Source organism: Acomys minous, assembly GCF_964271855.1.
Source record: "Acomys minous genome assembly, chromosome: 2".
Lineage (NCBI taxonomy): Eukaryota > Metazoa > Chordata > Mammalia > Rodentia > Muridae > Acomys > Acomys minous.
Genome location: NC_140484.1, coordinates 27,137,909 through 27,151,176, shown reverse-complemented (window position 1 = coordinate 27,151,176; position 13,268 = coordinate 27,137,909). Strand labels below are relative to the sequence as shown.

General features: G+C 40.0%; 1 protein-coding gene across 1 annotated transcript in view; it reads left to right on the top strand.

Moving 5' to 3' along the window:
• The window catches only part of PTEN (phosphatase and tensin homolog), a gene marked incomplete at its 5' end in the record, with an annotated part of 67,561 nt that overhangs the window by 16,333 nt on the left and 37,960 nt on the right, over positions 1 to 13,268 (top strand). The window contains one exon of the mRNA XM_084773424.1: positions 2,076 to 2,160. Within this exon, the coding sequence (XP_084629550.1) occupies positions 2,076 to 2,160 (85 nt within the window). The remainder of the gene's footprint in view (positions 1 to 2,075; positions 2,161 to 13,268) is intronic.

Below are 13,268 nucleotides of genomic sequence, written 5' to 3'. Positions count from 1 at the left end.
ACTAGTAAAGAAGTTATTGAAGGAAATATTGTTTTACATGAGAACAGAACTAGCATGTGAGGCCCAGACATTGATTTACCTGCAGTAGTTGTTCCGTATCAAGTATTTATTCCATGATTAGAATAGGGTGTGGTGCCTAGTGCACATGTGCACAGTCCTAACTGGCCTTTTTTTTGGTTTGTGGAGTTTTTGTTTGTTTTTTAAGTTTATCTTAGATTTTCGAGACAGGATTTCTCTGTGTAGCCTTGGCTGTGTAGACCAGGCTGGCCTCAAACTCACAGTGGTCCGCCTGCCTCTGCCTCCCGAGTGCTGGGATTAAAGGCGTGTGCCACCACCACCTGGCTTGTTTGTTTGTTTTGAGACAGGATTTCTCTGTGTAGCCTTGGCTGTCCTGGAGTCACTTTGTAGACCAGGCTGGCCAAATGTTGGGATTAAAGGCGCGCACCATCATGTTTGTTTTGAGACAGGGCTTCTCTGTGTAGTTAGTCCTGGCTGTCCTGAAAATTACTCTACACCAGGGCGGCCTCAAACTGCTGAGTGCTGGGATTAAAACATTCCAGCAACAGCCCAGTTAAAGCCCCATTTAGTCCTCTCCCTCCCTCCCTCCCTCCCTCCCTCCCTTCCTCCCTCCCTCCTTCCTTCCTTCATTCCTTCCTTCCTTCCCTTCCTCCCTCCCTTCCTCTCTCCTTTTTCCCTCCACAGTGGCTTAGAGATTGATTACTGAGTTATAAGTGGAATGCAAATGTAACCAGAATATATAGGCAGAGATCTTTAGTGGTTGTTTTAAAGGAGGCAACTTGGCTTAGCTGATGTGGAAAGTCTTAGATGTAATCATGAGATGAGAGAGAATTGATGGAGCCCCAGAATGAGAGCAGGAAAGATGAGCAAGGTTCATTGAGATGTAGATTTTTAGTTAACTGGAAACAATTCTTCCTGGGTATAGAGGTTTGTTTTGTTTTATGTCATCTGGTATATAACACAATTGAAACTGAAATGGACATGCTAAGTATATTTCTTATTATATTTCTTTTTACATATACATTTGTTATTACACATAAATAAAATAAACTACATACAGCAGGGAGAACCATGAAACAATCAGGAATTATATAAGTGTTACATTCATAGTGATTTGGCTACTTACATTTGGCAAACTTGAAGAAAACATCTTTCCTGTCTTGGTGAGTCTAAAATTCTGATTGAAAATCAATATCTATCATATCCCATCTCATAAGTTAAAAGGGCATGCTAAGTATTAATTACATTGATTAGAAGAAAGCAACTAAGCTTCAACTCAGTTGAGTGTTATGACGTCACAGGTGGCAGGGGCTGGAAGTTACCGTCTCCAGCTCAGTCACTGTGTAGGGTAGAAATTGGGAGTCTAAGGATGTGGAGTAGCCTGTCCAGGTTATACACGCTCAAGGAGCAGCCTGCTCTGTCTTCCTGGGTATCACTGTGTTCTTTCTTACTGCTCTAGTCATTGTTAACCAGGAAACATTACAAGTTGTGTTGTTAAATCTTTTCAGCTTTATTCAGGCGTGTGTGTGTGTGTGTGTGTGTGTGTGTGTGTGTGTGTGTGTGTATGTTTTCACCCTGTCAATAGCTGTATGATTTACAAATTGTTGTTTATTTTCTTATATGCCTTAACACTGTAAATATGGAAATGACCTTTATCTTAGGCTCTTATTTTACTTACTGTTTAGTTTTGTACTTTAGAGAGAGTTTCTCACTATAATCTAGGCTCATCTGAAATTTGTTCCATGTCCAGGGATGGCCTCTGATTTGAACACTTTTTGAGTCCTGGGATTATAGGCTTATATTATGCCCAGCTTTAGGTTTATTTTCAAGGTATTAAATAGAGAATCTGTAACAGTATTTGTTGAGAAGCTGTTTAGGACGTACTTTTGAGAGTGCTGTGTTCACCAGTAGTCCTCAATGGTACATAGTAAGTTGCAGACAAATACATTTGACAGCATTTTATAATTATAGCTATAGGAGGGGAAGCTAATGTTTTCAAATGCATACATATTTATATTGTTGCATATTTTAGGTATTTCCTTAACTTAATAATTCAGATATTTATCCAAATATTATTGCTATGGGATTTCCTGCAGAAAGACTTGAAGGTGTATACAGGAACAATATTGATGATGTAGTAAGGTAAGAACTCTTGATTTTCTATTTCATATTAATAAATTATATTGATGTGTTTTATTTAGAAAAGATTTGTAAAAGAGAGCAGTCCTTACATTATGATGTAGACTTTGTTTTGTTATGGTAGTACTCTGAAAGTTAAAGCACCTGACAGCTCTCAGTAGGATGCAATTCACTGGATGAGAATTGACTTTATATATAATCATGTATTCGTGTGGTGTGGGTTTTTTGTATTCCATAAGATGCCTCTTACCAGGTCAGTGCCTGACTTCTAGTACATTACAAGTTTTTCATGTACATTGTACATTGTATGGGTAAGGCCTTATGTAGGGTTATTTAGCTACTCACTAAGGTGTGGGGAGCTGATGGGCTTTTATGTAGAACTTACACCTGTAGTGGTGTTTGCTACAGTGGCTATAGAGGGGAATTGTTGGACGTATAAAAGACTAAATTAAGAGTTATACTTTTACATAATTTCCAAGTATAATTGTCATTTAGTTCAGCAAATTGTTTCTGAAGGCCCACTTAAAAATACATTAGTGCATGGTGGCGCACTCCTTTAATCCCAGCAGAGGCAGGCGGATCTCTGTGAGTTCAAGGCCAGCCTGGTCTACAAAGTGAGTCCAGGACAGCCAGGCCTACACAGAGAAACGTTGTCTTGAAAAACCAAAAAAACAAAACAAAATGTTATAACTTAATAATATATGAAATTTCATATTGGGCAAATTAGTCTTACTATATTTTCTAATTTCAGAATAAAAATGTATTTTGTTCGAGTAAACGAACATTTCATTTTTGGTCTAAACTATAATAGTACTTTAATTAATAATTTATTAATACTGGGTCTTGTATTTTTGGCATGTTGGTTTCCACATACTTTAATGGATTTAAAAGTTAAAAGTCCTGTTTCCTTTTTACTCATAAGAGTATCTTTCCTGGACTAGAGAGATGGCTCAGTGGTTAAGAGCACTGTTTGCTCTTCCAGAGGTCCTGAGTTCAATTCCCAGAAACCACATGGTGGCTCACAACCATCTATACCCTCCAAAGCCTTCTTCCGGTGGACAGGTGTACATGCAGACAGAACACTCATATACATAAAATAAATTAAAAAAATATTTTTTTTAAAAGGAGTATCTTTCCTGGGACTTTAACTACTTTGTGATTATGCAGATTTAAATAGGTGGGAAAGACATTGTAACTTACAAAGTATGCAGATGTAGAATGCTTTTGTAGTAGTGTGTGATTTTATACCTTTATATGAGCTAGTTATCAGCTTTCCAAGTGGCTAATTTTTACTGTATTAAGTTGTGCTCATTGAGATATTTATTACAGTATTACTTATGTTTTGTTCAGGCCTAAGTTTCACTATCTATAAAATCTATCAGAACAACCCCCAAATTCCTGTAGTGCTTTGTAGTTTCCATTAAACTTTAGTTTATGCTATCAAAGCGAAATGCATTTGCTTTCTCATAATTAGATAGAACACCGTGGAAGGCAGGCCCCAGGAGCAGTAGCTTGATAGTCAGTGATGATGGAGAGAAAATAAAATAGGCCACAGAAAAAAAGAGTAATGGAGGAAATTTTTGAATTGCGAGTTGCAGAATATGGCAAATGAGCAGTCTGGCCAGATATGGCTCACCAGATAATGTATTTTTTGCTTTGAGCAGAATTGCTTATACCCTGCATGTAATGCCTCATAAGATGTGCTTATTTCCCATCTTTTTGGTTTTTCGAGGCAGAGTTTCTCTGTGTAGCCTTGGCTGTCCTGGACTCCCTTTAAAGCAAATATCACCAATACAGTGAACAAATTGAGTAATCAGTTATTTAGATATTGGACACAAATGTTCTTTGGTGAAGTCAATACTAAAAGGAGTTTTAATTAACTTTTGCTTTAACGTTGAAACATCTCAGAAGAAATATTTTCATTTTCATATCACCAAATATACTGGAAGAAACACGTAGTGGAAGAGAGGTTTAGTTTGCCTCATGGTTCCAGAGGGATTTCAGTCTGTCATGGGAGAGAAGGCAGGGCAGAGGCACTCCATCCCTCCAGTCATGGCATCACGAGCTTGTGGCAGGGTTCATGGTGGAGTGAGTGAGTGGCAGTCACTCCTCATGGTAGTGGAAGGAAGCAGATTTCACTTCCAGAAGGTTCCACAGCAGGGGTGGGAGATGGATTTCAGACTGAAACTATAATTTTTTTTTTAACTAATAAAATTTTTTTTGCAGTCGAACTTTCTTTGCTTTGTCTTGATTTCCTCCCGAACAAGAAACATTGCATTGTATTGTATTGTATAAATTCAATTACCTGGAGTGGAATAAACTTAAATTGCAAATATCTTTATGCTTAAATTGGCTTGTGAGTAAAGGTTAGGAAATGTGTGTTATGGCAATATAAAATTTCAAATTTGGGAAACAAAATTTGAGATAAATATTTCACTTCTCCATTGGAGGTCAAGGATTAACATAAACAGTGAAATTGCTTGCTTGCTTTTTTGTTGTTTTGAGGCAGGGTTTCTCTGTGTAGCTTTGGTTGTCCTGAACTCACTTATAGTGCATGTTGACCTCACACTCAGATCTGCCTGCCTCTGCCCCGCCTAGCGCTGTGATTACAAGTGTGTGCGACCACACCTGGTGGAACATTGCTTCCTTTTTTTTTTTTTTTTAACTTTTTAAATTATAATTTTTTCACATTACATCCTGGTTATAATCTCCTTTTTCTTTTTCTTTTTCTTTCTTTCTTTTTGTTTTGTTTTGTTTTTTTCCAAGACAGAGTTTCTCTGTGTAGCCTTGGCTGTCCTGGACTTGCTTTGTAGACCAGGCTGGCCTCAAACTCACAGCGATCCACCTCCCTCTGCCTCCCGAGTGCTGGGATTAAAGGTGTGTGCCACTTCACCTGGCTAAACTTTGCTTTCCTAGTTGCAAATGGTTTGCTTAATATAAGGACTGAGTGCTGCAGGAGGGAGTAAAGAGCACTTCCACAATAGTTTTTTATTTTTTGCCACTAAGAGAGGGTAATACAAAACCAGTTTTGTTCTGATAGTCTATTACTCTTTAATTTGTGATTTTGTTCTTATTTTTTTCAAGACAGGTTTTTTTTTTGTTTTTTCAAGACAGGTTTTTTTCTGTGTAGCCCTGACTGTCCTGAACTCACTCTGTAGACCAGGCTGGCTTCTAACTCAGAGATTAGAGGCATCAGCCCAGCTTGATATGTGTGTACTTTTGCGTTGTCCCTTAGGCTAATAAGAAAGTTCTCCGACTCTGAGTTGTATTTAACAGACTGTTACAGAATGTGTTTAAGGAGTTTATGTTGTTACCTGCTCTGCCCTAATGATTTGGGAAAATGTAGATGTAGCAGGGGCAAGCTGCCTTCCACCAGCACGCCTTTCCCCGCCTTTTATGTTTTCTTTATCTTCTTTTGGTTTTCTTTCATGGTTTGCGTCATCTTCCTAGACAGTGTTTCATGGAACTCAATTTGGGAAATGTTGAAAATGAAAGAGTTATGTGTACAATTTTTTTCTCTTTGTATGGATCTGTGGCAAATATTGTAAAGTTTATGATGAGGACAGTTTTATACATTGGTGTGTTTTGAGGTTGAGGTGTGCCATGTGACCCGGCCAGACTTCTCTATAAGCCAAGCTGGTTTTGAACTCATTGTCCTGCGTTTCCACCTATGCTGCTAGCATTACGAGCATGTCCACCAAGCCCAGTTTGCCCATTTTTTAAAAGAAGGAAACAATTATGACAATGACTTAACAAATGCTCTATTACTGTCTTGTACACTTAGCTTCCTTACCCAAGTACGACCTGTTACAGAGTCTAGGTCTATTCTTTCTTGGCTGCTAGCACATATATTTTCTTTCTGAAGAAACGTCACAAATGTTCAATTCTTAATTATATGTACATACCTCAATCAAACTTAATTGTATGTTGATTTTCTTTTTTCCTCATTATATATATATATATTATTAATTTATTCACATTACATCTCAATGGTTATCCCATCCCTTAAATCCTCCCATTCCTCCCTCCCTCCCATTTTCCCCCTACTCCCCTCCCCTATGACTGACTGAGGGGACCTCCTCCCCCTGTATATGCTCATAGGGTGTCAAGTCTCTTCTTGGTTGTATGTTGATTTTCAATAAGAAAGTATTTGTTATTATAACATCATTGACTATTAATTAAAAAAGCTAGAAACAGATTATTCAGAGGGCCATTTAAATAAGTACTGTTTTTCTTTTCTTTTCTTTTCTTTTTTTTTTTTTTTTTTTTTTTTTTTTTTTTTTTTTTTGGTTTTTCAAGACAAGGTCTCTCTGTGTTAGCCTTGGCTGTCCTGAACTCACTTTGTAGACCAGGCTGGCCTCGAATTCACAGCGATCCACCTGCCTCTGCCTCCGAGTGCTGGGATTAATAAGTACTGTTTTTCCATGCTAACGTTTCTTGCCCCTTATTTTTCTTGCCTCTTTTCCACTTTAAAAATATTAAAGTGAATTCACATAACAATCACTGTTTTTTGAACTATAATTTGAGTGATATTTAGTATTTTCATAGTACAGCCAGAGGCGGTGCAGTTACCACCAACACCAGATTCCAGGACATTGTTATCACTCCTGAAGAAAGCCTCATCTCTGTTGGCCACCTTTGACTTCTGCTGCCCGTAGTCCTTGTTCACAGGGAGATTAGTGTATTATAATATGGGCACAAGCTAACTGTACTATTTAAGAATGGGTACTATTTTCTCTACATGTACTTACTTGTTATTTGTGTGTTAACCTATTGTATAACCACTTTGCATATACCATCTTACTGTTTGTAGAGTGAATTTAATCCCTGTTTCACTTTTATAAGTGACTTAAAAATTTTTGAGATCTTTAATTGCCACATCTTGGAAGTAGTATGAGGCTGAAAGTACATGTCTATGATTTCAAAGTTAATTTTTTTCTTACTGTTGGTTATTGTGTTTGAGACAGAGTCTCACTATGTAGCTAAGGCCAGTTTTAAACTCAAGATCCTCCCGACTCTGTCCACACTCTTAGTGCTGGGTGTATAATCAAATGCGAATCTGCCCAGCAAAAGTTCAAATCTTTTTTTTTTTTTTTTTTTTTAAATTGGGCTAGGGGTGGAGGTTGAACTCAATCAAAGTCATTACTAGGTACTCTACCATTGTGCAGTATGCAAAGCTGCTTTCCTTAATGTTTATGTTTCCATGTATATCAAAGAACAAAATCTAGAAACTCTTGGACCAACTTAAACTATACTTAAAAATCAGGAAGCCGCCGGGCGTGGTGGCGCACGCCTTTAATCCCAGCACTCGGGAGGCAGAGATAGGCGGATCGCTGTGAGTTCGAGGCCAGCCTGGACTACAAAGCGAGTCTAGGACAGCCAAGACTACACAGAGAAACCCTGTCTCGAAAAAACCAAAAAAAAAAAAAATCAGGAAGCCTATTGCAAAAACCCTGTATTTCTAGCGTATTTTAAAAAGCTGAAAGAGTTGTCAAAAGAGCTCACGTTCCTGTGTGATGGATCACTAAGGTTGTGTACTGACTGACCTTTAGCACTAAACACATTGTTACATTGTCATTTCTGTCTTCTGCTGGAGAGATGGCTCAGAGCAGTGGTTCTCAACTTGTGGGTCGTGACCCCTTTGGGGGCGTGAGTTGAATGACTCTTTCACAGGAGTGCCTAAGACCATCAGAAAACACAGATATTTACATTACAATTCATTCATAGCAGTGACAAAAATTACAGTTATGAAGTAGCAACATAAATAACTATGGTTGGGGACAACATGAAGAACTGTATTAAAGGGTCACAGCATTTGGGAGGTTGAGAACCGCTGCTGAGAGGTTAAGAAAATTGGCTGCTCTTGCAAAGGACCTGGACCTGGTTTCTGGCCCCCACGTGGTAGCTCAGAACCATCAGAATTCCAGTTCCAGGACTCTGATGTGCTCTTCTCGAGGGTACCAGACACTCATGTGCTCTACATATACACAGGCAGGGAAAATACTCATGCACATAAAATTAAAGTCTGAGGGGCAGGGAGCGAGGGAGCACACACTTGTGTTCTCTAGCATTTCTCTAAAATATACCATAGGATCATCATAGAATTCTAGTCTCCAGTTAACAGAAATCATGAAGAACAAACAAATGTTTGAAAACTTTACTTTCTTCTACTGGCTTCTAATATTCTGTTGTATAGAAAAAAACGCCATACTTGATGTCTATATTCTTTGACTTGATTTCTCCTTTGTTTTAAGACTAATTGAGTTCATTTCAGTTTATCTAGAACCTCATGTTTCTTCTGTTGCTGCTCAGGGTGTGAGTGTTTTAGGTTGGCATGGTTACTGTGCTGCTCAAATCCCACTTTTCTTGCCTGTCACTATTGTGTTGATGTCCTACATTTTGCTATTTGTTTCTGATTTGCCAGAATGAATGCCTTTTGTGGTCATTTGGTATTTTATAATGAAATGCTTTAATTTCTTGGTGTTTTAAAATAATTTATTTATTTTATGTGCATTGGTGTTTTTGCCTGTATACATGTCTGTGTGAGGGTGTCAGATCTTGGAGGTACAGACAGCTGTGAGCTACCATGTGGGTGCTAGGAATTGAACCTGGGTCCTCTGGAAGAGTAGCCAGTGCTCTTAACCATTGAGCCATCTCTCCAGCCCTTCTTGGTGTTTTTATTCGGAAGCTATTTTCCTTGTGGTTGCCGGAGGGATTACATTTACCATCCTGGAGTTACTTATGATGGTTTGATTTGTAATTTGTACCAGTATACAGTTAGTAGTAGTCAAGTCTTGGTTCACATACAGCACCATCCTTGCTTCCCGTCAGCTTAAACAAACAAACACACAAAGTTGTATTTTTTATGCCATATATTCATAATCAAATAATTAATTGGATTTTAACAAATATGCCTAAAATCATGTGGAATTACAAGCTACAGTTATGCTACTGTTAGATTTGATGATCATTGTTACAATTGTCATTTCTCAGAGATTTTTATTTCATCGTGTTTCTTCAAGTTGCTGTAGTTCGCTTTATCTGAGCTTAGGAGTTGTCAACACTGGTTCAAAATGTCATTTGCCTTTTCTCTTTTGAGAGAAGTACTGTATTTATATAATTTTCATTATATTATAGTGTTAGCATTGTTGCGGTTCAGTATTAGTGTTAATGTTTTACTGCGCCTGGTTTATTAAACTATTATCAATAAATATGTATAGGAAAATGTATATGTAGTTTGTCGCTGTCCATAGTTTTCGGCAGCCACTATGGAAGGAGGATGCAGTGTAATGTGTCCTCTGAGGATGGGGGAAACTTTAGTGCTCTGAGTGTTCTTTTATTACCATTTGAAGGACTCCTTGTAGCATTTCTTTTAAGTTTCCATAACTTTTGTTTCTCTGGGAATGCCTCTATTTATTCCTCATTTTTGAAGGATGGATTTGCTGGCTCGCCCTTCCTTCCTTCCTTCCTTCCTTCCTTCCTTCCTTCCTTCCTTCCTTCCTTCCTTCCTTTTATGAGACAGGGTTTCTCTGTGCAATATAGCCCTGGCTGTCTTGGAACTATCTTTGTAGACCAGGCTGGCCTAGAATTCAGAGATCCACTTGTCTCTGCCTCTGCTGCTGGGATTAAAGGCAGGCACCACCACACCCAGCTTGCTGGATTATTATTATTTTTTTAGTCTAGGACTTTAAACATTGTTGTATTCTTATTTCCTGTTCAAGATTCTGAGGGGAAAAAAATCTGTGGCTACCCAGGCTTCTTTGTGACAAGTTGCTTCTCTCATTCTGCATTTGCAACTAGGTTTTTAGAGTACAGCGTCTTACATAGTCCAGGCTGGCCTGGAGCTCTCTAATATGTGCAAGGATACACTTGAATAGCGGATCCTCCTGCCTCCACCTGGCTAGTACTGAGATTACAGGTGTGCACCAGCTGCGTGTACATCCCAGGGCCTTGTGTGTTTTAGGCAAACTCTTCTTATCAAATGAGGTATATCCTCAGCCTGTCTTTGTCTTTCGATGGTTTGATTACCATCTGTCTTACTACTCTGAGGTTTTGTGACTGGCAGTCCATTTGAGCCACAGATTCATTGTATTTTTCATCACATTTGAGATGTTTTTGAGTATACTTCTGCAAATCTCTTTCTGGACCCCTCAAGGATACGTAAGTTAGCCCAGTTGATGGTGTCTCACAAGCTTGTTTTCTTCAATAAGTTGATTTATACATTTTGGCCATAGTTATCCTCCTACCCCAGCTCCTAGATCTCCCTCAACCTCTCTACTCACCCAGCTTTATGTTGTGCCTCCCCACCCCCACCCCATTAGTTCCAGTTAGTGTTGGCTAATGACTACTAGGTGTGTGCCTGCCCTGGAGTGTGTTACACCGTTAAAGAAAACAGAGTTTCCCTCTCTTAGTAGTAAATGCCAGTAGCTCCTCAACCAGGGACGGGGCTTTGGTCATCTCTTCTCTTGCATGCTGGGACTTTGGCTTCACCTTGCACAGACAGGTCTTGTACCTGCTGTTAGAGCTGCTGTGAGGTCATTTGTGCACCTGCGTGTTGTTGTGTCTGGAAAGCACTGTCTCCTTGAGGTCACCCATCACCTGGCTCTTACAGTCTTTTCGCCCTCTCTTCCACATAGATTTCTGTGAAACAGAACACCAGTTAGGGCTGAGCATTCTGAAGTCATCTTCTTTGCATGCTGTGAGTTGTGGGTCTTTGTGTTCATTGCCATCTGCAAGAAGCGTCTCTGATGAGAGTTGAGTGGTGCACTGACCTATCAGCATGGCAGTCATTAGGACTCACTCTATTGCTGTGTCCACTTAGCAGAGTAATAGTAGTAGGTCTTCCCCTAGGGTCCATGACCTGTCTAGCGTCATGCTGCTGGCCTCATTTTGACAGTGTTAGATATGGGTTTCATCTTATGGAGCTGACCTTAAGTCCAATTTTTAAAAAAGTGGTTGGTTATTTCTGTAACATTTGTGCTCAAATCTCCTCCCGTTGTGCCTGGAAGATGCTGTTTGCTTAGAGTCAGCCATTCACTACTGTAGCTCTTATCATCCTTCTTCCTCTTCTTCAGCAGCCCTGAGCCCTGAGCCCTGAGGAGAAGAGCTCCACAAAGACATCTCGTTTAGGACCCAGTGCTCCAAAGTCTCAACCTGCACACTGTGTACTTGTAGGTCTCTGTGTTAATCACCGTCTACTGCAAAAAGAAGCTCGTCTGATGAGGGCTGAGGGACACACTCACCTCTGGGTAGAGCAGTGTGTCGCTAGAAATGTTCCCTGTTCCTTTAACAGAATTAGCAGTAGGTTTAGCCCGAGGCCCGTGCCTGTCTAATCTCGAGTTCTTAGCCACTTTAGCCATGGCAGGCATGGGTCCCATCTTATGGAATGGGCTTTAAATCCAATATTTCAGAAGTGATTGGTTATTCCGGTAACATTTGTGCCACTATGGGACCCGTATATATGCCTGCACGCAGGCAGAACTCAGTTGTAGGTCACAGAGTTTGTAGCTGGGTTATATTGGTAACTACTTCTTCAGTAGTGAGCAAAGTACCTTTCAGCAGCATGAATGCTAGTCAGTCATGGTGAAGCCTCTAGTTAGGCATCAGCTCAGTTACATAAGTAAGCGGTATCTCCGGCAGGAGGAACTTGCCGTCTGGTTGTGGAGGGAAACAGTAGCCTCGGAAGTAGCCCCGATATTGGCATTGGAAATGTGTGTTATTGTGCTTGTTCTTTATATGGCTTCAGGGGCCCCAAACTTCAGTCCTCATGCCTTTGAGAAGTGTGCTTTACCAACTAAGGATCTTCCCAGCTCTGGAATTCTCTCCTTAAAAAAATTAACATATTATGCAGCTGTACTTGTGCCATGCCACATGTGTGGAGGTCAGAGGACAACTTACAGCTCTTTCCTTCCACCACATGGTTCCTGGAGATTGATCTCCTCCATCTGCAGGCCTGGTGGCTTGACCTTCTGAGCTAGCTTGTCCTTTCTAACAACTCAGAAACTCTATCTTCCCGACTTGGCCATTTGAAGCTTGGACTGTATGCCACCGCACTCAACTTTCTGTTTTGTTTTTCTTTCACTTTGTGGATATTTCTGTTCATCATTTTCTTGATCTTATCCATGTCTTTCTTTAGCTTTCTGAGCATCATTAAAGCCAAGTATCTCTGTCTAGTGAATTTGCCGTCTGGATTTTCTGAGAGGTAATTTGTCGACTTACTTTCCCCCTTTGGGTGGTCCCCCTTCTTATTTTTGGGGGTGCATATGCACACTTGTACATTCAAGCTTTTAAGTTTTGTGTGTGGTGAGGGAGAAGTGGCTAAAAATGAATTTAGATCTTCTAAGAGTCGAGGTTCCAGAAATCAGTTCTCTTTTCCAAAGTTTGCCCAGCTTTCTTAGTGGGGTTTCTGTGCTGGGGACCTGGAAACTGTCAGCATTTGCCTATAGACTCCCAGACCTGGGTGGGAACATGGGAGGGGTTCTCTGAGTGTCGTTGGGGAATGTTAGTTTCTGGTGCTGTCTTTTCTGTCCTTCTCTTTAGCTGTTTTTGTTTCTATCTCTCTCTCTCTCTTTTTTTTTCCTCCCTGTTTTGTGGGTGGTGGCTTCTTTGTCCTCTACCTCTTCTTCCTCTTCTTCCACACCTTTCTAGCATTTTAAATGGGTATGTTAATTATGTTGATAAAAGTAATTTTAAAGTTCACTCTATCTAGATTTATTTCATAAGAAATAGTTAATGCTCATGCAAGCAACCTCAGTTAAACTCAGTGAGCCATACACACGCAGAGACATCCAAGTTGAAGTGAAGGTTCAACAGGATCGGACGGGGAGAAGAGAGTAGTGCAGGTGTGCGTATCAGGATCGCTCCAAGTAAGGGCTAGTTAATTGTGCAGCTCTTGAGAGTCTCACCTCTCTGCTCTTGTCTATCTGTAGGCAAGTTGGTACATTTCTCTTTGGAAAGAACTGTTTTCTTGCCACCCCCACCCCCACCCTTGGCCTTTCTTTTGTGTCAGACTTAAAAGGCTGGGCTAAATGTGGTGATACTATTGAGGACTGTAAGGGAAGGGGTGTTTGCCTAAGTAATCAGGTTCTTTGAGATATTCCGCACTCCTTCTC